General features: G+C 45.7%; 1 protein-coding gene across 1 annotated transcript; it reads left to right on the top strand.

Moving 5' to 3' along the window:
- The first annotated feature begins 1,820 nt into the window (after positions 1 to 1,820).
- MTNR1B (melatonin receptor 1B) lies at positions 1,821 to 22,585 on the top strand. Its single transcript, XM_012657229.1, has 3 exons — positions 1,821 to 1,844; positions 8,800 to 9,118; positions 21,714 to 22,585. The coding sequence occupies exons 1-3, from the start codon at positions 1,821 to 1,823 to the stop codon at positions 22,583 to 22,585; spliced, it is 1,215 nt and encodes a 404-aa protein (XP_012512683.1).
- Positions 22,586 to 24,552: the final 1,967 nt, after the last annotated feature.

Here is a 24,552-nt window from a genome sequence, read left to right as displayed (position 1 = left end):
AAAGAAGACATACAAATGGCCAACAGGAAGGGCATCGTGGATCTTTGCCTACTGCTAAAATGAGATGTTACAGCCCAATCCAAGGATGAGCTTGAGTTGGCATGACCTGAAATGCATGTCAGAGCCTTTGTATGTCTAGGACAGGTACGTGGAAACGTGAGAATTTTTATTTTTTATTTTTTTTTTGGTCTTTCTTTTTATTTTTCTTTCTTTTTTTAATTTGATTTTTCTCATGCTACCTTGCCTAAGATTTCCATAAATTTTCCATAATTACTTTTTATTATGGAAAATTTCAAACATATACAGAAGTAGAAAGACTAATATTACTGCAATGAACCCTCATGCATGCATTACCCAACTCACAGCCAGGTCCTCAGCACTCCCACCCTTTTCCATCCCCCATGCCCTGCCATCGTTTATTCTGAAGCAAATCTCAGACATCATTTCATTTCATCCACAAGTACTGAATATTGTTACATGTATCTCTAAAAGAGCTGGACTCTTCAGATACATGATCACCATTCCATTGTGACAACTAAAAATTAACAATAATTCTTTAATCTTTTTGTTGACTAAACCTAACTACTCTGAGGCTGCTGATAGTAGTCTTTAAAGAGTGTATGTATACAACTACAGCTTATAGGAATCCTCTTACCAAAGGAGAGGGTCAACACAGAACAATGTATTTGCAAATCTGTGTGCTGTCTGTACCTTTTTATAAGGAGGAAGCAAACAAAAAACAGGTAAAGAAATAAGGGAAGTAGACAATTGCAGGTAATACTAACTGCCAGGAGGAAGGGAAGCAGGGTGGTGTGACAGTGCTGGGGGGATGGAGGTTACTCCTCTGGAGGTAACGTCCTCTCTTAGGAAGGAGGCAACCACTGGCAGAGCTGGGAAGTAGATCATCTCAGAGAGAGGAGGCAGCAAGAGCAAAGACCCCACTGCAGGGACGCCAGTGGGCTGAGAAGAAGGGGCTGCTGGCAGGAGAGGAGGGCAGATCATGCAGCCCTGTGAAGGTGGCTGGAGTGTTTATGCTAAGCGTGAAGGGAAACCAATGAAGGATTCTGAGCAGGGTAGTTAGCTGATTTATACTTTTAAAAAATAGTGCTGACTGCTGTGTGGAAAATGAGTTGGAGACAGGCAAGGCTGGAGCAGGGAGGCTAATCAAAGACTCTTGCAGTTGTCCAGTACCCTGTAGGACAGAAGCAGAAAAATGGAAAGAAGTGGCTGAAAATGGGAGTTCTTAGAAGGAAATGAAAGAGAACCAGCAGGTTGGCGATGGGGGCGGTAAATTCATTTTTACAGCAGTAAGGATGAGGTGCTGGTGAACCGGCTTGAGGTGTGGTGTGAGGACATTGACAGCGTCTACAAAAACAGCTGAGTTGGGCCTGCACTACGGGCCGCCTTCTGCGGAGCCCACACCCCCAGTGTGCTGCGGTGACGCTTATCCACACCCACCCGCTTTGCAGAGGGAGAGCCCTGCCTTCAGAGAAAGATCTGCTACAGCTGCTGTCTTGGGGAAATACATCCTCTTTATGAGTGCTGAATTTGGGGAAAACTGATCCTCTCTATGAGTCTTCCAGACTTTGAATAAAATGGGCAGGACTCGAAGTGGGAAAAACTGGAGGCAGGTTTGGTTCCGGCCTCTTCCTCCCCAAGTCCCACCGCCCTCAGAGTCTCCCTGACGCCGAGGAGCTGTGAGTGGGGACGGAGGGATGGAAGGTGACTCAGAGAGCTTTCACTCAACAGAAAACTACTCTCATTCATTTCAAGAGCCTTTTAAAGCACTTACTGCATGTTCTGCGCTGTGTCAGGCACTAATGGGGCTCAAAAAGGAAGAAAAGGTACAGTGTAGTCCAACCTCAAACTGTTTGGGTTGAATGAGGGAGCAAATATACATTTATTAGAAGCCAGTAGGAGCCAAAGAGGGTAAAAGATAGAGGTGAAGTGGACGATAGAGGGAGGTAGGTGTAAATAAGAAATGAGGTTTCTCCAACCCTGACATCATCTCTTCATCTTAGCCTCAGAATTCTCTGTCTTTCCCCGGAAAGCATCAGTTTTCTTGGGAAAGGAACTATATAGTTTTAACTACAATATTTTCTACAGCAAAAAATCTGGACAGATGGTGTGATAATAAAGTTTTTTTCTCCCTAATTTGTAAAATTATTTATTTGAAAAGACTTACAAAGGCATAGGAATTGGATAACATTTGATTACCCAATTAACAAATTGCCTCTATTGAAAAAGGTACAAGTAGGTATACTAGAAAAATCTGGAATAGATGTTCTAGAATAACAATTGCTGCTCTGTTAATGCTTTTCCTGGCCCCATCACCCGCTTGCCTGACTGCCAAAATCTGACCTCCTCTCTTTGAGAAAGAGGGCCCAAACTCAGTGGTTTAATAGGTTATAAATTAACCTCTGGACTATAGAACTGTAGGCTGTTCATTTTTAATACAGACTTGGCATATAACAACCCTTTAATTGGGAGTCCTCTTCCATGGTTTCTTGATAGAGTGCCACTAAGATATTTTAAAAATACTTTCTGGCCGGGTGCGGTGGCTCACACCTGTAATCTTAGCACTCTGGCAGGCCGAGTCGGGCTGATCGTTTGAGCTCAGGAGTTTGAGACCAGCCTGAGCAAGAGCGAGACCCCGTCTCTACTAAAATTAGAAAGAAATTAGCTGGACAACTCAAAATACATAGAAAAAAAAATTAGCCAGGCATGGTGGCACATGCCTGTAGTCCCAGCTACTCGGAGGCTGAGGCAGGAGGATTGCTTGAGCCCAGGAGTTTGAGGTTGCTGTGAGCTAGGCTGACGCCACGACACTCTAGCCCAGGTGACAGAGTGAGACTCTGTCTCAAAAAAAAAAAAAAAAAATGTCTTTACCTGCTTTCACAGTCATTGATGTTTCAGAAGATTTGGGACTAACCAGCCCAAAAGGGCACTCTGAGGTCTGTCCAGGGACTGAGAAAGGGCTGCTTCTCCCAGGCCTACAGGGAGGAGTGGGGCTGAGGGGACAAGTGCAATAGAGCAGACATTAGACAGGGAGGCTTCCTGGAGTTTATTCCATTCATTCCAGTCCACCAGTAACTGCAAGGTACCTGCCACGCACCCAGCACCAGCACCATGAGAAGCTACAAAGAAGCACTCAGGAAAAGGGGCTCACACATGCAGATGCAGACAAGGACCTGGCAGGCAAGATCAGTGAATGAGGGGGTGGGAACAAGGAGCACCCTAGGTCTTTTATTTACCTATGTTTGAAATATTTACCTTTCCTGTTTATTATATAAGAAAACAATATAAGCCTGGTGATCGACAGGGAAATGAAAATATCTCTGGCAAGTAATGGGTACCTAATACATGCTCAACCTCTCCCTCTTTTTCCCATTGTAAGACAATATTTTTGTGGTAGAAAAAACAAATCGTAGCCAGTGTCTGGGGAGGAAGCCTGGTTTGCTAATGGTGTCTCCACAGGGGCCCTAGAGATAGATTAAACCCCACCCTTGAGAGAGGGGGTTGGTCAGACAACCCACCCAGCTAAGGCTCCGGCACTACAAGGCAGCACCCTCTGTGCCCAGAGGTAAAGTCCACGCGGTACCGTTTTTGCCAGGCCCTTGCTTGCTTGCTAAATAGCCTGTCCTTTGAGTCACCTTCCTGTGGCTGGGTCCCCTCACCCCTAGGTCTTAAAACAAGCATTAAGATTCCAAAATACATATTCTTCTATAGAAGTCAAAACCATCCCAATCTTGATGTAGACCTTTCACTTGAATTTTTCTGTTTATGATTTTCAGCTTATAATTTATCATTATAAGAAAAGTATGCTGTTCTGGTAAACTGTAAACTATTTTTTCAAAACTTCCAATAAGCCAAAAACTAAAAAACAAATTTTGAATTATATATAATATATATGTAAATAAATTTGTATGTTTAAATATATGTATTTGCTAAATCATCCATTCCAGGCAGCATATGACAATAGAGAAACACTGACCCAGGCTTACTCAGGGTCCAGTGCATTCCGAGGGAAGGATCAGGCCCTTCTGCTTGCACATTGAGCCGTTAGATTAGATTCAAATCTGAAATAACCAGGACAGCGACTCTCGCTCTGTTTCCCCTAAAGGGAAAGAAAAAGTCAGAAAAGACAAAGATCATAAAACCAGCAGTAGAGAGAATTTGTCTGCTCTGCTCCTGCCCAGCCTGGCTTGGCCCGAGGACACCCGACTGGTCTCTGCCATGGGCATGTGCTAGGAAATGTGAGGAAGACCACCCAGAAAGGGGGCCAGATTGTAGTTTTGTTTTGTTTTCACTCTTATTGCAGAGTATCGGTCTGTCCACACAATCCTTCACTTCAGGAAGACTAGGGCAGCCTCACAGTGCTAGGCAGTGGTCTGTGTTTTCAGTGATCTATAAAAACCATCTTTTTCAGAGCTGACAGAAGGAACACCTGGAGTCTTGTTCCATTTTCTCTCAGGGTTCAACCTGCTAAACATCACTGAGCTTCCCTATCCTTATCCTCAGGTGAGAAGGGTCTATAGATTTTAATGTCCCCCACTGCAAGAACAAAACAGTACCAGGTTCTGGAATCATACAGCCTAGGTTCCAATCCTAGCTCTCAGACAACTAGCTGGGCAACCTTGGGCAGGTTTCTTAACCTCTCTAAATCTCAGTTTTTTCACAGTACACAGTAATAGTTTCCAAGTCTTAGAGATCTGAGGATTAAACAAAAGAATCCATATGTTCCCTATGTCTAATGCAGAGTAAACACTCAGTATTAGCTGCGGCTGCTATAGTTATTGCTTATAGTATTATCAAAAGGTCGAGTGGTTGTTTCAGCCATGTTGCAAGATGATTACCGAAAGAAAATTTTGCTTATATTCTTTGTATATTTCATACTAAGGGAGTAAAAGCCCTCACACACTTTAATAAAAAAAAAAATGGATTCCATTAAATAGCTGGCCACTTATCAGCCACCAACATTGGCAAATTACTTTTCTCTGAGAGTCTGTTTCCTTCTTTTCCAGCTGGAGCAATCATTCCTGCCTCCCAGACTGCCTGCTTCCCCACCTCACCTGTTGAGAGGTGACAGGAAATGGCCTGGTTGAAAGTGGTTTGAGAAAGGTTTCAAGTACTACGTGGAGTGAAAGGTATTATTGTCAGGATGTGGGAAGCTGAGCTTCTATGGGAAGATATTGATTTGACTTTGAACTTGGGGGTAGGTGTAAGAAAAACCAGTCCTGTTCATTTTTGTAATCCTAGGACACGCTGTAGGCATTCGAAATGTTGATTTATTTTGTTAAGAAACCATCTAGGAATCTTGAACTTATTTCCTTTGTCTCTTTCCCTCCCGTTCTCCAGGGTTTGATTTTCCTCCCATGAAATTTCATTTCGCTGTTGGCAGCAACTATTGGTTTTGCCTATTGTGAAAATAATCCTTTTAGTTTACACTAGGTTGCAGGAGTGTCTGTGATGCTAGAGTTTACATTCTCAGTGTTGTGCATTCTATAGGTTTGGACAAATGCTTGGTGTACATTCTGCAGGTCTGCAAAAATGAGTAATGACATGTATTCACTATTATAATATCATACAGCATAGTTTCACTGCCCTAAAATCCTCTGTGCTCCACCTATTTATCCCTTCCTCCCCTCAAACTCTTGGCAACCACTGATCTTTTCATCGTCTCCATAGTTTTGTCTTTTCCAGAATGTCATAGTTGGAATCAAACAGTATGTGCCCCTTTCAAATTGACTTCTTTCACTTAGTAATATGCATTTAGTATTCTCCCATGTCTTTTCACGGTTTGATAGCTCATTTCTTTTTAGTGCTGAATAATATTCCATTTTCTCATGTGCCACAGTTTATTTTTTCCATTCACCCACTGAAGGACATCTTGGTTTTCTTCCATGTTTGGCAGTCACGAATAAAGCTGCTATAAAAATCTGTATGTAGGTTTTTGTATGGACATAGTTTTCAACTCATTTGGGTAAATACTAAGAAGCATGATTGCTGGGTTATATGGTAAAAGTATGTGCACTTTTGCAAGAAACCACCAAATTGTCTTCCAAAGTGGCTATGCCATTCCCCTGGCCTTTTAAGACACATCCTGCCAGCTGTGCCAGGGTATAGCATTGACTTCTTAGGCAGAGGAGTGCTCCCAATTCATGGTGCTCAGCGGTCTTTATATACACCATTGTGGATATAGGCCAGGTGGACAATCACATCCCAGTGTAGTGCAGGGCAAATTCCTATATTTCATGCTCAGTTAACCAAATGTGTGTTATATAGAGTGTGTCTGGACTATATTCAGCTTGCCTATTGCTACGAGGGCCACTGAGAGCCAGAGAAGTACCCCTATGTGTTTGCACATGTAAGACAGGGAAAGCATGGCTGTCCCTTCTTCCTGAAAAAGCCCCTTGTCCCTCACACTGTCTAGCTATATCTCTTCTCTTTCCTGTTGTTCTCCTGCAGACCCTCTGGTCATTCCTTTCCATTCATTAGGGATTTGGTTCCTAGTTCAGTTTCCTTTTGCCCCGCCCCCTGACCTCATCTCCAACAACCTCCTCCTCACCTTCCTCCAGCGACATACTCCCATGATCACCCTCAGAACCCTCATAGCAACAGAGTCTGCACCCCTCAGAAATCTGTTTCAAACAACTCACTCTTTCAGTACCACTATTTATGTTTTTAATTCACTCACCACAATTCTTTGAATCAAGGGACCTTCAATCCCTTGATTTTCCCTCTTTCTCACAGCCCACCAGCCCCTGTTTTCTCATCACTCCTCATCAACTTCAATCCCACGGTCCATCTTCTTGTTGGCCCTTGCACTTTCTTGTTATTTGCTCCCACCTGGCAAACCTCAATCCCGACTGCAGTTCACTCTGCCTTCTCCATGCCTGACCTGAGCAGCTCCAAGTTGCTCATTAACAACCACTGGCCAGGCTCACTGGGCTCATTTAAAGGGTGATCTTAAGCTACCGAGGGACATTTGCCCGCCTGACACACTTGCTTTGCTTTCCTAGTTCACATTCCCACTTTCTGAAATGACATTTCCTACCTTTCCCTGTCCTCAAACCTTCCACACTCTCTTCCCTTGAATCTCGGCTAATGAGGTACCCTCAAACTCCCTGAGCATGTAAAAGTCAGAGAGGAACTCCCTCATCTCCTCGCATCAGTCTAGAAGCACTTCTGAATTTGCACCTGGCTTCTGCTTCCTTTCTACTGTAGCGGAGAAAGCCTCTCTCTCCTAAAAATAATATTCCTTCCTTGGGTTCCAGAAGAGCTCACCTCTCAAGGAATTTGTTCTTTTCACAATCCACTCCTGCATCATCGGTCCCTTTCTCTCCATTGCATCATTCCTTCTTTTTATTTTTCTTTAGGTAAAAGGGAGAATAATTTACATAAAAATAACATACATAAAAATAACATCCCAGAAATTATATAGTGCTTGTTTCTCAATCCCGACTTTCATAGACAACCACTTTTCTGATTTACAGCACCATAATCTTTCCTGATTTTGAACTTCATATAATCGGAATCATAATATTTACTCTTTGGTATCTGGCTTTTTTTTGTTCAATATATTTTTGAGATTAATCCATGCTGCTGTGTATCTCAGTAGTTTTTATTGCTAAGTAGTATTCCATTGCATGGACATATAGCACACTTTGTTTATCCAGTCTTCTGTGGCTGGCGATTTGGGTTGTTTCCAGATTTGGGATGCTATAAATAAGGCTGCTCTGGACATTCTTGCACAAATCTTTTTGTAGAGATAAACTTGCATTTTAATTTGGAATTTCTGGTCATAGGATAGTATACGTTTAAATTTATAAGGAACCAACAAACAGTTCTTCAAAGTGGCTGTACCTTTTTGCATTCTCATAAAAACACTATAGGAGAGTTCCAGTTGCTTCACATCCTTCACAAATTTATGATTATCAGTCATGTTGATTTTAATGACTCTAGTGGTTATGAAAAGAGCTTAGGACAGTACTTGGCATAAAATTAGCCCCCTAAAGAGGTTAGCTCCTATTATAATCAGAATAAGCATTCCAACACTTTAAATAAAGGGCACCGGAGTTCCTTCTTTCCTGTAATTATGCCTCACTCTTGTTCTTGTCCTAACCCTTCCAAAAACTACATTATAATAAACTCTGGTATTGGCCATACATCTATTTAAGTATTACATTCAAATAGATCTTCGTAAATCTATTAAAATATTGGCTTTATAAAGGGGACCCAGCGGAGACATCACCAATACCTCCCACAATACAAGTACACACTAAACAGCTGCAAGTTGGCCTTTTTCCGCAGCTACCTAGGGTTTAACACCCTACCCTACTTTGTCCTGGGATCTGTCCTCACATCCAAGGAATTACATTTTCTTTGGAGCTGCTCAGCCCAATGGGGACCGCAAACCTTGCCTTTCTGACAACGGATGAGCAGGTCCCAATCATCAGCCCCTTCTCCAGTCCTCAAACCTGGTGTCCCTACCTAGGCACAGCTTCGTCGGGGAAGCTGCAGAGGAAATAGGGGTCTCGGCGTGGCTGTGGCTTCGCGACAGAGGCCAGACACACTCCTCAGCCTGAGGTAGGTCAGACGCCTGTTGGGCTCCAGGTGGCAGCGCCAGCGGCGCCGTCCCAGCTGTTCCTGAGCGCACCACGGAGAGACGCACTCCTTTGTGCAGGGACAGCACCTCAAGCCTTTCTCTCCTTCGTATATTTTTTCCACTCCCTGCCCACGCTTAATTATTATCCCCTCGAGGCCCCTCCCTACTGGCCTCCTCCCTCGCCCACGCAGGCTGGGCAGGGGGCGGGCAGCGGGATCGCGGGGCTCAGCACTGCGCGCCCTGCGGCTGTCAGGGTGGCAGGGTGGCCAGTGTGCAGCGAGCGTCCGCGATGCCGGAACGGCTCCTTCGCCAACTGCTGCGAGGCCGGCGGGCGGGCAGTGCGCCCGGGCTGGTTGGGGGCGGGCGGCGCGCGGGCCTCCGGGACCCCCCGACCTCCCTGGGTGGCTCCCGCGCTATCCACCGTGCTCGTCGTCACTACCGCCGTGGACATCGTGGGCAACCGCCTGGTCATCCTCTCCGTGTTCAGGAACCGCAAGCTCCGGGACGCAGGTGATTGCCACGCCAGGCCTTTGCCTGCCCTCTGCTCTTGGACCTGACCCCGCAGTCCGCGGCCTTTCTCCTCCTCAGTGCCAGATACCCCTTTCCCTTCACTCTAACCTCGTCCCTAAGTTTGGTTCTGCACTCGAAAGTTAGCGTGAGTTCTGCATCCGCGACGTGCGGCTGCCTGGGACGCACTTGGCACAGCGGGAATTGCGCGACGATTTTCTTGCGCACTTTTTGGCAGGGCGCCGGCGCTGTGGGAACCCACGCGGCTGGACACCTTCGCTGCCTACCCATGGCGCTCCAATTTGTGCCGTTGCAGATGGTGCCCACATTTGGCTACAGAAATCTCACGACCTTTGACACCTTCCTCCCTCCCCTGCCAAGCACTGTGGCTTCCGTAGTAGGTAGTTAGAAAATACTTGCCAAAAGAATGAGTGAATTAATGGAAGCATTGCGGTGGGCTTTGTTTTTGTCAAAAACTTAGCTCCAGGTCACCTAAAGACCCCATTCCACCTGAGAGAGTGTAAAGGCAGAAATCGCAGGCTCTGCTGGGACTGAACTAGCTTGCTTTGAGTTATCCTAGACTTTGGGGAATATAGGGGATTCGTGAGACCAACTTTGAAACTTGAAACAAAGATTTGGGTAAATAGTATAGCAATTCAGAAAATATTTTCCCCCTTGCAATCTACTTTCTTTTCAATATTCCTATAATCAGATCTTCAAGGGAAAAAAACCGGAGGGAGGGAGTATCTGAACTCCAGCCCTGACGGGTCATTGGGATGTGCTGACCATTTCAGCTTGGGAAAGAGCTCAGTGACCTGTTTGTTAATTTTTGGGGGTTTCTGAATATGGGCCTGGAGGCACTCAAATATTAGAGTGAGTTAAAATGGAAAAATAGCAGCAGAAAACCAATTGTATAGATTAAAAATGCTTTTCCAAGAAGCCAGACCATTCAGAAAGGCTATTTTTACTGAATGATTATGTATATTTTGTGTGGCCCTATGACTCAAGGATTTTTGCCTAAAAAGCAAACAAAAAATCAAACTGAGGTTCTAGCCATCATATGGGACACATAACATGATTAAGAAGAAGTTTCTAACTCAGTCATTTAAGTAGCGGTGGCTAGTATTATCTGGAATACATTTTTTCAAGATATTAGTATGTTCTTTGAGGAAAAGTTTATATATTAGGCAAGAACAGTTTATGATTAGAAAACTGTATGTAATATTTTCGATCATCTTGTCCCTTTGAAGCAGCCATCAACATTCATTTCCTGCACAGGGAGGCAGACGGGAGATAGCTCTGGCTCTCTCCTCTGTGGGAGGGATGGGCCTTCCAGGTTCTGACATTGGCCCCTTCTCTCCCTGACTTACTGGGTGTGTAGAGAAGGTCTGGCAGACCGTGGCTCCCTGCTCAGTAACTTGGGTTGCCTACCATGAGAAAGGTGGTTGATGGAAGTGAGGGCTGCTTCCTTTGCCCAAGAGAGAAAAGCATCCTGTCCCCATCCTATGAGGGCTGGCTTTTTCTGCACCCCTGGCAGGGTCCACAGAAACCTTACTGGCTTGAGAGTGTGGTCAGGCAAGGGAATGAGCATGTTAAATTGCTGGTATATCCTCTGTTCTATCTTTCCTATCTCCTAATGTGTCTGCTACATCCCGGCACCAGAAAAGAAAATTATAACACTATCTAAATGAGATCAATTCCTGCCACATTGGCAGCTGCCACAGTTTTGCAATTTAACCAGTTTTTATATGACTGTTGGCTTTACTGGTGATAGTCATGAAAAATTGTAGTATTGACTGAAACTAAATGACCTTGGCAGAGTGAGATTTCTAAAGGTGCTTAAATACCTATAGCACTTTGAATAGTTAGTACACATTCTACTTTTAATCAGGCCTTCTCTTACCAAAGAGTTTGGACTTACTTTAAGAAACACTTATCTCAGACCTTCCTGTACTTAAATCTGGCTCCTCAATCCATCAGTGTTAAGAAATTAGGACTGTGACAATGAGCATACATATATATCCAATAACCGACATACATAGCGCACACTTAGGCCACAGCACTTTGCTCAGGAGACACCAGTATCCTTTACTTGACTATCACAAACCCAGTCCTCTGCGGGGCAGATCCTTGCTATTCCTCACAGCGATGATGTTCCTGACGGCAGGGTAAGTGGTTAGATTAATTGTCCTTTTTTTCAGGGCTACCCTGTCTGCACCTTCTGTGGCTGCATGTGGTGGGTTGACAGTTTCAGAGATGACACTAGAGAAAGGCAGACGGGGAAGCATGGAGGAGGCTGGGAGCTAGGTTCAGGGCAGTGACCCAACTTAGAAGGTAAGGCTGGTTGTTTTCCCCTCTGTGCTGTATTCTCAGAGCCTTGCACAGCACACGGCACTGGGTTGGCACTTCACACTTGTTGGAGTGTGCTTCCTGGGGACTTGCCACGCTATAGACGCTCCTGAGAGCGGTCGAGGACTTTCCCTTGTGCCCACCACTGCTGTCCTGACCCTGGATCTAGGCCCCACTAATATTTATCCCCTGTGTTTTTGAGCTTTTCCTCTACTTCTGGAACCTTCTTCCATCAGGTTTCTTCTCCTTCTTCTGTGTTTTCAACCTCTGTCTCTTTCCCCTCAGCCTGTACACACACACCCCCCCATACACAAAGTCTCCTGTTTTAAAAGAACAAAAAGAATCTTTCCTTGATTTGATCCCCCCCACCCCCAACTTCATCACTACCTCTCTCCTTCCCTTCTCAACCACTTTATTGTGCCATTTACATCCATTGACTCTGCCTCATTGCTTCCCACCCCTCCTTAGCCCGTGGAGTCTGGCCTCTTGGGCAGTGCCCCCTTGTGCTGCCCGTGATGCCGAGGGCCGCTCCCTCCTGGGAACCTTCCATTCCTCGGCTTTCCTGATGCTAGTGTTTGGACCTCCTTCTTCTCGTCAACTCCCGGATACCCAAGCCCTGGGAGTCACTTCTGGTTCCTCCTACCCCACCCCCCATTGCACAAGTCCCAGTGACTGCCTCACAGTATTTCTCATTCCCCCCTTCCTGCCCTCTCTACTCGCACTGCCCCCATATACGTCCTCGTCATCTCTTGAGCAGACTCTGTCGTGTCCAGAGAGCTTTCCCTGCTCCCTCACCGCCACCACTGCCAAGAGTCACCTCCACCTTCAGTGACTGTCCCCCATCTCCAGAACAGAGTCTGACTCCAGGGCGCAGCACCCACATCACTCATAGCCTCATCTTTCCTGGTGCTAAAGCGAGCGCGACCATTTCCCACACAGCCAGGCTCTGATGCGCTCTCAGCCTCTTCTGCCCAGGCGGTACCTGCTCCTCCTTCAACGCCCTTCCTCAGCTCCCCTGCAGGGTCGTCAGAGTTTATCACTAGTACCTGATGGTGTAGCATAGCCAGCGTCTCCCTCTTCAGCTTCCACAACGCCTCGAGCCCTCCCCTGCACAGCACCCCTCACTGTCCTGTAGTTACTTGTGTCTCCCTGCTGGCCTGTGAACCTGGTGAGAGCAGAGAGTTCTATTCCATGTCTGTCCACAGAGCCAGGCACACAGTAGGAACTGAATACACCTCTGCTGAAACAAATTGAAAGTGGACAAGACACTAGGAAAGCAGTGGGAGAAAAGAATCAATTTTGCTTCCTGAGCTGGGGTGGACATCGGTTCTAGGACACAGCACTGCTTGTGTAATCAGTACGGTTTTCATGAAACCCAGTGGCTTAGAGCACCAACAGCCCAAAGAACACCTCACTTTTGTGCTCAAAAACCAATGATTGGCACCCTCTGCAGAAGACCTGCCTGTTCTCTGATTGCTCCTGAGTGGCTAAAGTTGCTCAGCAGGTTCCAGCTGTGCCACGTTTGTGTTCCAGTGACTGACCCCTTTCTGGTCTGGCCTGAGGTTTCCACCTTTAAGCTGCCTGTAAAATGTGGCTTCCTGTATTATCTGCACCATCCAGGTACAGCCCCCCATCCAAGAGAGCTGAGAGAACCGTGTCATTACTGCCACATCTAGGTCTTCTCCATTAGCAGAGACGAGTGTCAGTTATTCCTGGCTCCATAGGCGCGGCTACCCTAATTTTCCAACTAACAGCAGCTGTGGTCTGACAATGGATTTTTGTGCTACAGCTGGGTTAAAGAGGTGTCAGTGAGTGCACACATTGCCATTTCTATGGTGTTTTGATTAGTTATGCAGAAAGACATGAAATATTTGACATTGGGATTGCCCAGGAAAACATGGAAGGTTTGCCTGCTAAATATACAGGTCTTTTTCCAGGGTCCACTCTGTCCATACCAGCAAAGCTGCCACTCCTCCAGGCCCCCAGCGGTGCTTCGAGGCTGTTCCATCTCTTATCCAGCACTAGTAGCTGCCTGGGAGGTTCCTGACGGGAATATTCTACCTGTGGGGGCAGTGGCCCTGGACAAAGTCTCTTGGAAGGTGTGGAGGGAAGTATTTAACAGACCCACAGTCCCTTCCCTCCAGGAGTTACAGGGTGACGTGGAGCCCACTCTATCCAGGCTTCATCCTCCCACTGACCACTTAGTATCGGGTATCTGTTGACCTGCTGTGTGTGCAGGGTTTGGAGTGCTTGTTATCAGCCTAACATCAAACTTGGCCACCCTCCACTCCTTCCCTAATCTTTCCTAAGTTTTCCAACTTCACACTTCAGCTGCACATACCTCACTATCTCTTCACTGAACAAAAATGAACACTTTTTAAATCCCATTATTATGTCTGTAGCTGAATAAGCAGGAAAGCTTATAATCCTATTTAATTCCTCCCATGTAAGTCTCAATAGCCCAGGGGTATAAAGACCATGTTTGGCTGTATTTCCAGAAAGCTGGATTCTGTATTTGGATATGATATTCTGCATCACTCGGAGGATACTGAATGCTGCTATTAGGTCTTACCATTTAGAATACTTATTGCTAGAGGAGTAAAGTTAGGGAGTTGGGAAGTAAAACCCAGTTTTTAGGGCATCTAGAAGCAATGTCCTACCTTCTTCATTGTCTGCATCTCCCCATACTTCTCTCGTCTTATCTCACAGTAATCCTAGTCCAACGGTGTGAGTCTCTTGTTCTTTCAATGCAATAATAATAATATAAAACAGTAATATATGATAGCTAAAATTACTAAGTGCTTACTATGTGCCAGATGCAAGTCTCTGTCATTTAAGAAAGAGAAAGAGAGAAATAAAAAAAAAAAAGAAAACTTCCACAATTCCCCATCAAAGGGATATCCCTTTCCACGTACCACTCTGTCTATCTCCTTTTCTTGAAGGCAGAGCTGATCGGGAGAGCACCTGCAGGGCACAACTTCATCCTCCAACACTCAACAGAATTTGCCCTTGCTAATGTCACTGCTGACCTCCTAACTGCCAAGTTCAGTGGGCACTTTTCTGTCCTATCTTACTTTTGTGGATGACTGAGAAACTCTCTACACCCTTGCCCTTAAACTTGGTGTTTCTTTTTCCTGGTTTCCTTTTTCTCCTCTTGTTCTTTCTCCATCTTTCTGTGTTGTGGTTATGAGCAATTCACATAATCTGGGTGTCCATTTCTTTACCTATACAATGGAAATCATGATATCAACCTTCTTGTGAAGAACAATTGAGTCAATTTATGTAAACAAATATTATCAACTTTAAGGGGCTATACCAATTGTTGTTTTGTTGTTATTAAGTGTAATCAAAGTAATAAAATGCTGCCCACAAGTTTCCAAGCAATCTCTTTTGATGGTTATGGAAGAATGTTTTGTAATAACATCTCAATCTTTTTTTAAATTGATGCTTTGTATGCTCTTAAATATATTTTCTTCTTTTAAGTGGTTGAAATAGTCCCTATCATATTTTTGTGTACACTATTAGTTTGGTTAGAATACTTTTCTTTTTAATTAGAGCAAAGTTAGATTTCAACTTAACCCATGTATGAGAACCTGCTCATTTAGGGTTTTCATAAATATGTGACTTTGAAAGAAAACAATCTGTCCCCTCAAGGGATTGGAAATCTAATTAGGAGCTTACATCAGTGCATTATTTTAGTATTTGTAAGGAAATCAAGTTTTTAATAAATTATCTGTTCAATTATTTCAAATGCCTATCCCTAGAATGTAACTAATAAGAATATCTCACGTTCATTTGGCAATTGCTATTATTTCTTATGACCTTTCCCATACAAGATCCCATTTGAGGTGAACAGCTCTTCTGGGATGGGACAGTCCTGTTGCAAGGGCCTGAGTGATTTTGCCTGGCCTTTTGGTGAACCGTCCTGCCTGAATGGCTCCATCCCCTGCCACTGTCCCCAACCCCAGGCTGACTTAGGAACTCCCCACTGTTTCCACCTTGTTCCAGCCTTTTTCACATCTCTCACCACAGTGAACATCTGCAGTTTCTCTCTCTGTTTCTCCAACAGCACTGTGGGCATCTCAATGGCAGGGGCTATGTCTTTCATATATCATTGTGCCACACCTGAGCGTAGTAGGTACTCAATAAATACATTATACATTTAAACACATAGAAGATGGAAGAAGACCTCAAGGCACAGGAAGTTTAACCTTGTTAGAAATGATAGATTATTTTGTTGACTTCTCCAACATAATTCTCATCACATCTTGTTTTTATTTGTTTAATTGTCTCTTCTATGAATCCATGAGCGTTGAGCTTTGTAAGGGGAGGCAGCACGTCTGTCTGGCTCACGGCACTTTCCTAAGTCCCTGGCATAGTCAGAGAGTACCCAGTACATACTCAGAATATTTGTCAGGTAAATGATCCAATGATTATCTATTTCTGTCTTGCCTCTTAGCTCAATGACCAGACACAATTTAAATCCAACCAAATTTTTCTTCTGAGCATGGAGGGTGAACATAAAGAGGAAGCTTTACCTGCCAGAATTCTCCTATCTGATGGAGACGAGCTAGCTCAGCACTATCTGGCACTCTTTCCTGGATCACCAGATCCTCATTAAGAAATAGATTTTCCAACTGGATAGCTACATGCAGAAGACTGAAACTAGACCCCTACCTCTCACCTCTCACAAAAATCAATTCAAGGTGGATAACAGACTTAAACCTAAACCTTAAGAATTCTAAATGAAGATGTTGGGAAGACCCTTTCAGACATCGGCCTAGGTAAGGAATTCTTGAAGAAGACCCCCAAAGCAATTGCCGCAGCAACAAAAATAAATAAGTGGGATCTAATCAAATTAAAAAGCTTCTGCACTGCCAAGGAAACTATCATTAGAGTGAATAGACAGCCCACAGAATGGGAAAAAATATTTGCTCTCTACACATCTGATAAAGGGCTGATAACCAGAATCTATCTAGAACTCAAAAAAAATCAACAAGAATAAATCAAACAACCCCATCAACAAATGGCCAAGGGAAATGAACAGAAACTTTTCAAAAGAAGACAGAATAATGGCCAGCAAACATATAAAAAAATGCTCAACATCTCTAATCATTAGAGAAATGCAAATCAAAACCACAATGAGGTATCACCTAACCCCGGTGAGATTGGCCTCTATCAAAAAAACACAAAACAACAAATGTTGGCGAGGATGTGGAGAGACAGGAACACTTTTACACTGCTGGTGGGACTGCAAATTAGTGCAACCTCTGTGGAAAAGAATTTGGAGATATCTCAGAGAGCTAAAAATAGAAATACCATTCGATCCAGCAATAGCACTATTAGGCATCTACCCAAAAGAGCACAAAACATTCTACGATAAGGACATCTGCACCCAAATGTTTATGGCAGCACAATTCACTATTGCAAGAATGTGGAAACAACCCAAGTGCCCGTCAATCCATGAGTGGATTATCAAAATTTGGTATACGTTTACAATGGAATATTACTCAATCATAAGAAATGACAGTGATCTAGCACCTCTTACACATTCCTGGATTAAACTTAAGCCCATTATCCAAAGTGGGGCACCACAAGAGCAGCAGAACGGGATCCATTTGTACTCACCATCAAATTGGTATTAACTAATCAACACATAAATGCACATATAAGAACAATATCTATTGGATGTTGGGGAAGAGGGAGGGTGGCGGGAGGAGGGGGGAGGAGGGAGGAGGGGACGGGTATTCGTATACACAAGGAGTGAAATGCGCACTACACGAAGGATGGACATATTTGAAACACGGACTTGGGGGGGGAACCAAGGGCAACACACGTAACCTAAACATCTGTACCTCCATAATATGCTGAAATAAAAAAAAAAAAAGAAATAGATTTTCCAGAAAGGAGAGAGGAGGAGAGAGGGAGGGGATTTTGACAGTTGTGTGTGCAAAGGGATGTGCTTTGTGTACAAATCCTAGAAGGGGATTCCATGTCAGTGAACAAAGCCCTGTTGTCGAAGCCTCTCTCCACACATGTACCCTGTCTGCTGGAGGCAGATGGAAATGAGTCATGCCAGGACTTGCGATATAAATATTCATCAGAAGCCTGTGCACGGGGTGACAGCAGCGCTGTGTGCGTACTGCCTGGTTTCTCACCTGTCTGGGGAAGCAATGCATGGAGGACTGCTTCTCCCTTTGACTACCATGCAGATAGGACATTGCTTCTTATAAATGGGAGACAAAACGAAAGTTTTAGTCACCTAATTTGGAATTGTGCCAAGAAATCCCAGAGACAGTAGGATGTCTGGGCAGATGAATCTACAGCAGGAACTGGTTGATTTCAGCCATTTACGAACAGCCAGAATAATCGGGGAGAATAATTGAATCGCTTTCCGTGTGGAGTGGAATGTGTTCTCACCATTTACAAGCTGTTTGCCAGTCTCTGGGGCGTTATTAGGGGATGAACCACATGAACACGACAGAGCTTGACTGGGCTTCCCCGGGGAAACAGCTGGCGGAGCTGGCGCCGGCTCCCAGGGGCTCTTGACTTTCTCTGCTGTGCTTGCGTGTGCCAAGAGCTTGTGTGCTGCTCAGCCCGCAGCCCGGTGGGCCCTGTGGGGCCCCATCTTCCTGTGTTGGAAAGAAGTGATTTTCTCCACAGAAACAACACCGCTGTGAGTGTGTGTGGGGAGTGGGAGGCAGGGCTCCGAAAGAAAGGGAGGGAGCCGGTGAGGGAATAGTCACTAGAAAGACACTCAGGAACTCTCCCAAATTTACGTGGCCAAAAAGTGGCACAACTGAGATTATCCCAGATTGCTCTAACCTCCAGCACCACCTCCAAACTTCAAAAAGACACTTAAAATTCTTGGAAAAGACAAGGGCTCCTGAGTCAGCTGAAGCCAAGAAGTTTGACAGTGGAAATCCCTTGTGGTTTGGGGCCCAAGTGAGGTCCCAGTGGATGAGTCAGAGACTGACGTCCAGCCGTGGAGACAGCTAACAGGCTGAGAATTACACGGAAAGGCACGAGACCCCCCAGCCCCATCCCAGGTGGGTCCTCGGATGTGCATTTTTTGCCGTTCTGTACCAACAAGAAAGAAGATGAGGAGGTTTTTAACCCATAAAGTGAGTGAATCCTGAAAACATAGAGTAGGAAGGAATCTGGCAGATTAACCTGAGGCAGGATTCTCCTTTATCACCCAACCTCTGCTGGAGGCAAGCCCAGTAATAAGTGCAAGCGTGGATTGTGATTCACCTGAAGGTCTGACTCAGGTGAACTCCCAGCTGAATGGCTCTGAGCCTCCCTGTCCCCATATGCCTTGGAATCTAGACCATAGCCTGGCCTCTCCGATTGCTGTGCCTTTGGGACCCTTTCCATCTCTCTGACCTTCTGGACCCCTGAGGCAGTCACATCAGCCTCTGTGGCACTGGGATGGACACGTGGTGGCAGTGGAGTGTCTGTGTCCTTGTCTGTGCCGACTTGGGAGTTCCTCCTGCAAACCCATTCCATCTGCCCTGTGTCCAGTTGCCCTAAAGCTGACAGCTTGCCCTTCACCATGTGGCAAGAGGCCAGAGGACTGGAAAGACCACGCCCAGTGCATGCTGTGTGGCTGAGGGCTCCCACTGGAGGCAGTCTGTGACCTTTTGAGCATACAGCAGGTGCTCAAAAAGTACAGTGCTTGATAAATGAAACAAATGGCATTAAGGGTGGAGTTGCTCATGCTCTGCGCTTTGTGATGCCCAAACTTTTAGGTTCTGGGTGCTTTACTTGCGAGTCAGTGTTGGTTTCAGAATGCAAACACTTGAGGAACAGAGACAGTTCCTCTGGAGTCTTTTAGAGCCCTTGTTTCCTCCCTGAGACTCTGGCTCAGAACACACCTGAAGCATATTCACTGACGGCTGTGTGGTTTCCTGAGGCTCTCTCTGGCTGGCTGAGCTTGGTGACACTGAAGAAGGCTCCATTCGGAGGAGAGGCAGTCCAGAGTGCCCATGAATGCGTGAGTGAAGCAAGGAGGCCGTGAGCTGGGGAGTGCCACCAACAGTCCCGTCCACCCACAGGGCTGGCACTCTGTACCACCACTGCAGGTGTCTGTCAACGTGACCACAAGGCTGGGAGAGGATGCCCCAACAAAGAGCAAAGGGGAATACCAGAAACACATGGTTCCCACTCTCAACACCTTTCTTCTAGTCCAGCTGCAAAATGCAGTTGACATTTAGAAGAACGACTTAAAGACACGTAGAAGTAGCCTGATAACCGGCGGAGAGAAGATGCAAAAGGAGACTGTCAGAGAGCTGTGTGGTGGGGGGTGGGAGTTTGGAAGGGAGGGTGTTCGTGATGGTGGGTCCACATTTCTGACTTTTAGACTCTCCTCCAAAATCATTGCTGGAGCTTAAAGGGTGCAAAGCCCTTCCACATCTGTGCCTGTTATGGAAACAGTTCTCGTTTGTGAGCGTCCGTCATGTCCCTGAGCACTTTGCATCATCATTTAATTCTCACAGCTATGCTACAAGGTGGTTTCACTATCCCCAGCTTACAAATGAGAAAAACAAGGCTTTGATAGCCAAAGTAATTTGACCCAGTCATACAGCCAGCAAGTGGCAGAGATGCATCTGAATGTTCAACTCTGTGTCTCTAAAAACCACTTCATTTCCACTCACAATACCAACAGTAACTCAGTGAAGGATAGGATTTTTTAGTTGTGCAAATTTATGGGGCACGTAAGAACTTTCGTTACATGTCTGTTATGCATAGTGATCAAGTCAGAGTATTCAGGGTATCCATCGCCCAAGTACAATGCATTTCTGTTATGTGTAGTCACCCTACTCTGCTGTCAAACCTTGAACTTATTCTTTCTATCTTACTGTATATTTGTACCATTTAACCCACTCCTCATCATCCTCTCCCCTCCCCCTGCTCACTTTCCCAGTCTCTGTTTTCTATCTTTCCACTCTCCCTCCACGTGTTCAAATTTTTTAGCTCCCACATATAAATGAGAACATACAATATTTGTCTTCTCATGCCTGGTTTATTTCACTTAAGATAATCACCTCCAGTTCTAACCATGTTGCTACAAATGACATGATTTCGTTCTTTTATGTGGCTGAATAGTATTCCATTGTGTGTAGATACCACATTTTCTTTATCCATTCATCTGTTGATGAACACTTAGGTTGATTCCTTATCTTTGCTCTTGTGAACAGTGCTGCAATAAACATGGGAGTAGAGGTGTCTCTTTGATACACTGATTTCTTTTCCTTTGGGTAGATACTCCGTAGTGGGATTGCAGGATTGAATGGTAATTCTGTTTTTAGTTTTTGGAGAAATCTCCATATTGTTTCCCATAGTGGCTGTACTCGTTTACATTCCCACCAACAGTACATAGGAGTTCCCTTTTCTCCACATCCAACATCTGTTATTTTTTGTCTCTTTAATCATAGCCGTTCTGACTGGGGTGAAACAATATCGCATAGTAGTTTTGATTTGCATTTCTCTGATTAGTGATATTGAACATTTTTTCATATACCTGTTGGCCATTTGTGTGTCTTCTTTTGAGAAATATCTATTCACGTCCTTTGCCCACTTTTTATGGGATTATTTTCATTTCTTTCAAGAAATGTTTTGATTTCTGTCTTAATTTCTTCCTTGAATCAATGGTCATATAGGAGCATGCTGTTTAATTTCCATGTATTCGTACACTTTTCAGAGCTCCTCCTGGTACTGATTTCTGGTTTTATTCCATGTGGTCTGAGAAGATACTTGATATAATTTTTTAGTTTTTTTTTTTTGTTTTTTGGTTTTTTTTTGAGACAGAGTCTCACTCTGTTGCCTGGGCTAGAGTGCCGTGGTGTCAGCCTACCTCACAGCAACCTCAAACTCCTGGGCTCAAGCAATCCTTCTGCCTCAGCCTCCTGAGTAGCTGGGACTACAGGAATGTGCCACCATGCCCGGCTAATTTTTCTATATATTTTTAGTTGTCCGCCAATTTCTTTCTATTTTTTTAGTAGGGACGGGGTCTCGCTCTTGCTCAGGCTGGTCTTGAACTCCTGAATTCAAACGATCCTCTTGCCTCAGCCTCCCAGAGTGCTAGGATTATAGGTGTGAGCCACTGCGCCCAGCCTTGATATAATTTTGATTTTTAAAAAATGTGTTGACACTTGTTTTGTGGCCTCATGTATGGTCAGAGAGAATGTTTTATGGCATAGAAATCGCAGGATCTTGCGCTGACTCTTGCTCCTATTTTCTGCTTCAGGTAATCTGTTCTTGGTGAGCCTGGCATTGGCTGACCTGGCTGTGGCCTTGTACCCCTACTCACTGATCCTTGTGGCCATCTTCTATGACGGCTGGGCCCTGGGGGAGGTGCACTGCAAGGCCAGCACCTTTGTGATGGGCCTGGGTGTCATCGGCTCTGTCTTCAACATCACTGCCATCGCCATTAACCGCTATTGCTACATCTGCCACAGCGTGGCCTACCACTGGATCTACCGGCCCTGGCACACCCCCCTGCACATCTGCCTGGTCTGGCTACTCACTGTAGTGGCCTTTCTGCCCAACTTATTCATGGGGTCCCTGGAGTACGACCCGCACATCTACTCCTGCACCTTCATCCAGATGGCCAGTGCGCAGTACACGGTGGCCGTGGTGGCCATCCACTTCTTCCTCCCCATCGCCGTCGTATCCTTCTGCTACCTGCACATCTGGGTGCTGGTGCTGCAGGCCCATAGGAAGGCCAAGTCAGAGAGCAAGCTGTGCCTGAGGCCCAGCACCTTACGGAGCTTTCTAACCATGTTTGTGGTGTTTGTGATCTTTGCCATCTGCTGGGCCCCACTCAACTGCATCGGCCTTGCTGTGGCCATCAACCCAGAAGAAATGGCTCCCCAGGTCCCTGAGGGGCTATTTGTCACTAGCTACTCACTGGCTTATTTCAACAGCTGCCTCAATGCCATCATCTACGGGCTTCTGAACAAGAACTTCTGCAGGGAGTACAAGCGGATCCTCTTGGCCCTCTGGAACCTATGGCACTGCTTTCAGGATGCTTCCAGGGACAGCCAATCCAAGGGCCCACAGAGCCCAGCCCCATCTGTTGTTAGTGCCCAGCACCCTGTCCAGGCTGATACTCTCTAGCACACCAGCTGTGCGATAAACTCATGAAATGGTGGAAGTGGACCTGCTGTAAGGGTGATGTCAGGCAGCCTGCTGGGCCGTGCCGTCCTGTGGGCATCCACAGCCCATGGCTGAGGGAAATTCATGCCAGGACAAGCAGCCCGTCAACACCCTGGCTCATCAGTCAATGCCCACAGGCAGTGGACCTGGCAGACACTCTCAGGAGTGTGTTGGGGGCTTGGTGCACATGCGATCAAGGAAGGAACAGAATGAGAAAGGCCTGGGGCAGAAGAGGCCAACTCCTTCCCATGGGCTGGCCATTGTCCTCCTGCTTTGGCCTCCTCACTGCTTTCTCCCCTCCCCAATGGGTGGCAGGAGTGGATCTCTCCTGTCAGCAAGGACCGAAGAGCAAGGTCTGCAGGACTGGAAGGTGAGTGATTCTGCAGGGCCTTGGAGTGAGGCAGTGCCTTTCAGAGGGCAAGCATTCCTCTCTCTCCCCACTGATCTGCCCTACACACACACACATGCACGTGCATGCATCATATCACAGACATGCCACACCACATACGCAGCAAACCACACACTGCACACATGCACACTCACATGCACCAGACCACAGACAAGCCACACTACATACACCCAAACCACATAATGCATTCACACACTATACTACACCCACACCCCAAACCACACACTGCACACATGCATACATGCACCACAGCACAGACACACCACTTTACACACACACCAAACCACACACTGCACACATGCACGGTCACATGCACCACACCACAGACACGCCACATGACACACACACCAAACCACACAATGCACACACACATCAAACCACAGAATGCATGCACACCCCACACAACAAACACACTACAGATAGCATATATACACCCCACACCACAGTATAAACACACACCATACTACAAGCATGCTACACACATACCACCTATACTGTACACATAGTATGAACATACTATATTTGCATACACACATTACACACTCAAAGCTACCGTGTCACAGACACACACACACTCCTCAGGCATCTGGAGCATGAAGTCTGCTTGGCTTCCTTTCCTGGTTCCATCATGTTCAGGTTGTGTGACTGGGGCGAGTCCCCTAACCTCTTTATTCCTCAGTTTATTCATCTTAAAATGCCCAGAGTCTACCTCCCTGAGTGGTTGTGAGGGTTCACCAGGGTAATACATCTGAAGCGCGGAGGACAAAGCCTGCCACACAGCTAGCACTGAGGAATTGTTAGCTTTTGTTATTATCCTAACTACATAAAATGAAAAATACCCTTGAAAGAGAAAAGAAACCTTGTACAAAGGAAGGCAAGGGGAGAAATTGGAGTTTGGGGTAAGTGGGAGTGGGGGAGGGGAAGCTCCACCCAATTCCTTTCTGTGGTTGTGTTTGTGGACTTTGTAGAAATCTCAGGGTTTCACTTAGCACCAACGAAGTTAGTTTTCTTCATCAATTCCACAAAGATTAACTGGGTGCCCTTTGTGGGCCAGGTCTGGCTTGTTGCCTGCCCTTTGGGAAGGTCCTTGTCTGTTGATAACTCAGTACCAGCTAACATACACTGGGTGTTTTCATAGTACCAGGCACTATGGTGGGGGCTTTGTACGCATCATCTCATTTAATCCTCACAAACACTTGGCAATAGATATTATGATCTGTTTTCATAGTAAAAAACTGAAACTCAAAGAAGGGAAATGATTGGCCAGGTTCACAGAGCTGTTAAGTTGTCTGACGGCAGCACCCCACTCCTGTGCCCCTTGTCCCCCTTTGGAATGTGTGGCAGGGACCAAGTGCAGGGAGGTAAGTACCCCAAGTACATCAGGTACCTGGTGGCCTGCAGGGAGAGAAAAGTTACCTCCACCAGCTGGCGGCTTTCCTAAATGAAGAGCCTAGGACCTGCTTGGTGTGCGGACCTCTTAGCATCGCACTGGAAACTCCCTTCCCTTGTGATGTGAGGG

Source organism: Propithecus coquereli, unplaced genomic scaffold (genome assembly GCF_000956105.1).
Source record: "Propithecus coquereli isolate 6110/MARCELLA unplaced genomic scaffold, Pcoq_1.0 Scaffold534, whole genome shotgun sequence".
Taxonomy (NCBI): domain Eukaryota; kingdom Metazoa; phylum Chordata; class Mammalia; order Primates; family Indriidae; genus Propithecus; species Propithecus coquereli.
Note: the sequence above shows the minus strand (reverse complement) of the source record. Positions and strands in the feature narration are given on the sequence as shown.

Bases quoted from the DNA above. Each gene is read 5' to 3' on its own strand.
- MTNR1B (XM_012657229.1), top strand. From the start codon at position 1,821: ATGGGGCTCAAAAAGGAAGAAAAG. The intron at 1,845-8,799 runs GTACAGTGTAGT...TCGCCCACGCAG, and splicing joins GGCTCAAAAAGGAAGAAAAG to GCTGGGCAGGGGGCGGGCAG. The intron at 9,119-21,713 runs GTGATTGCCACG...TTTCTGCTTCAG, and splicing joins CCGCAAGCTCCGGGACGCAG to GTAATCTGTTCTTGGTGAGC.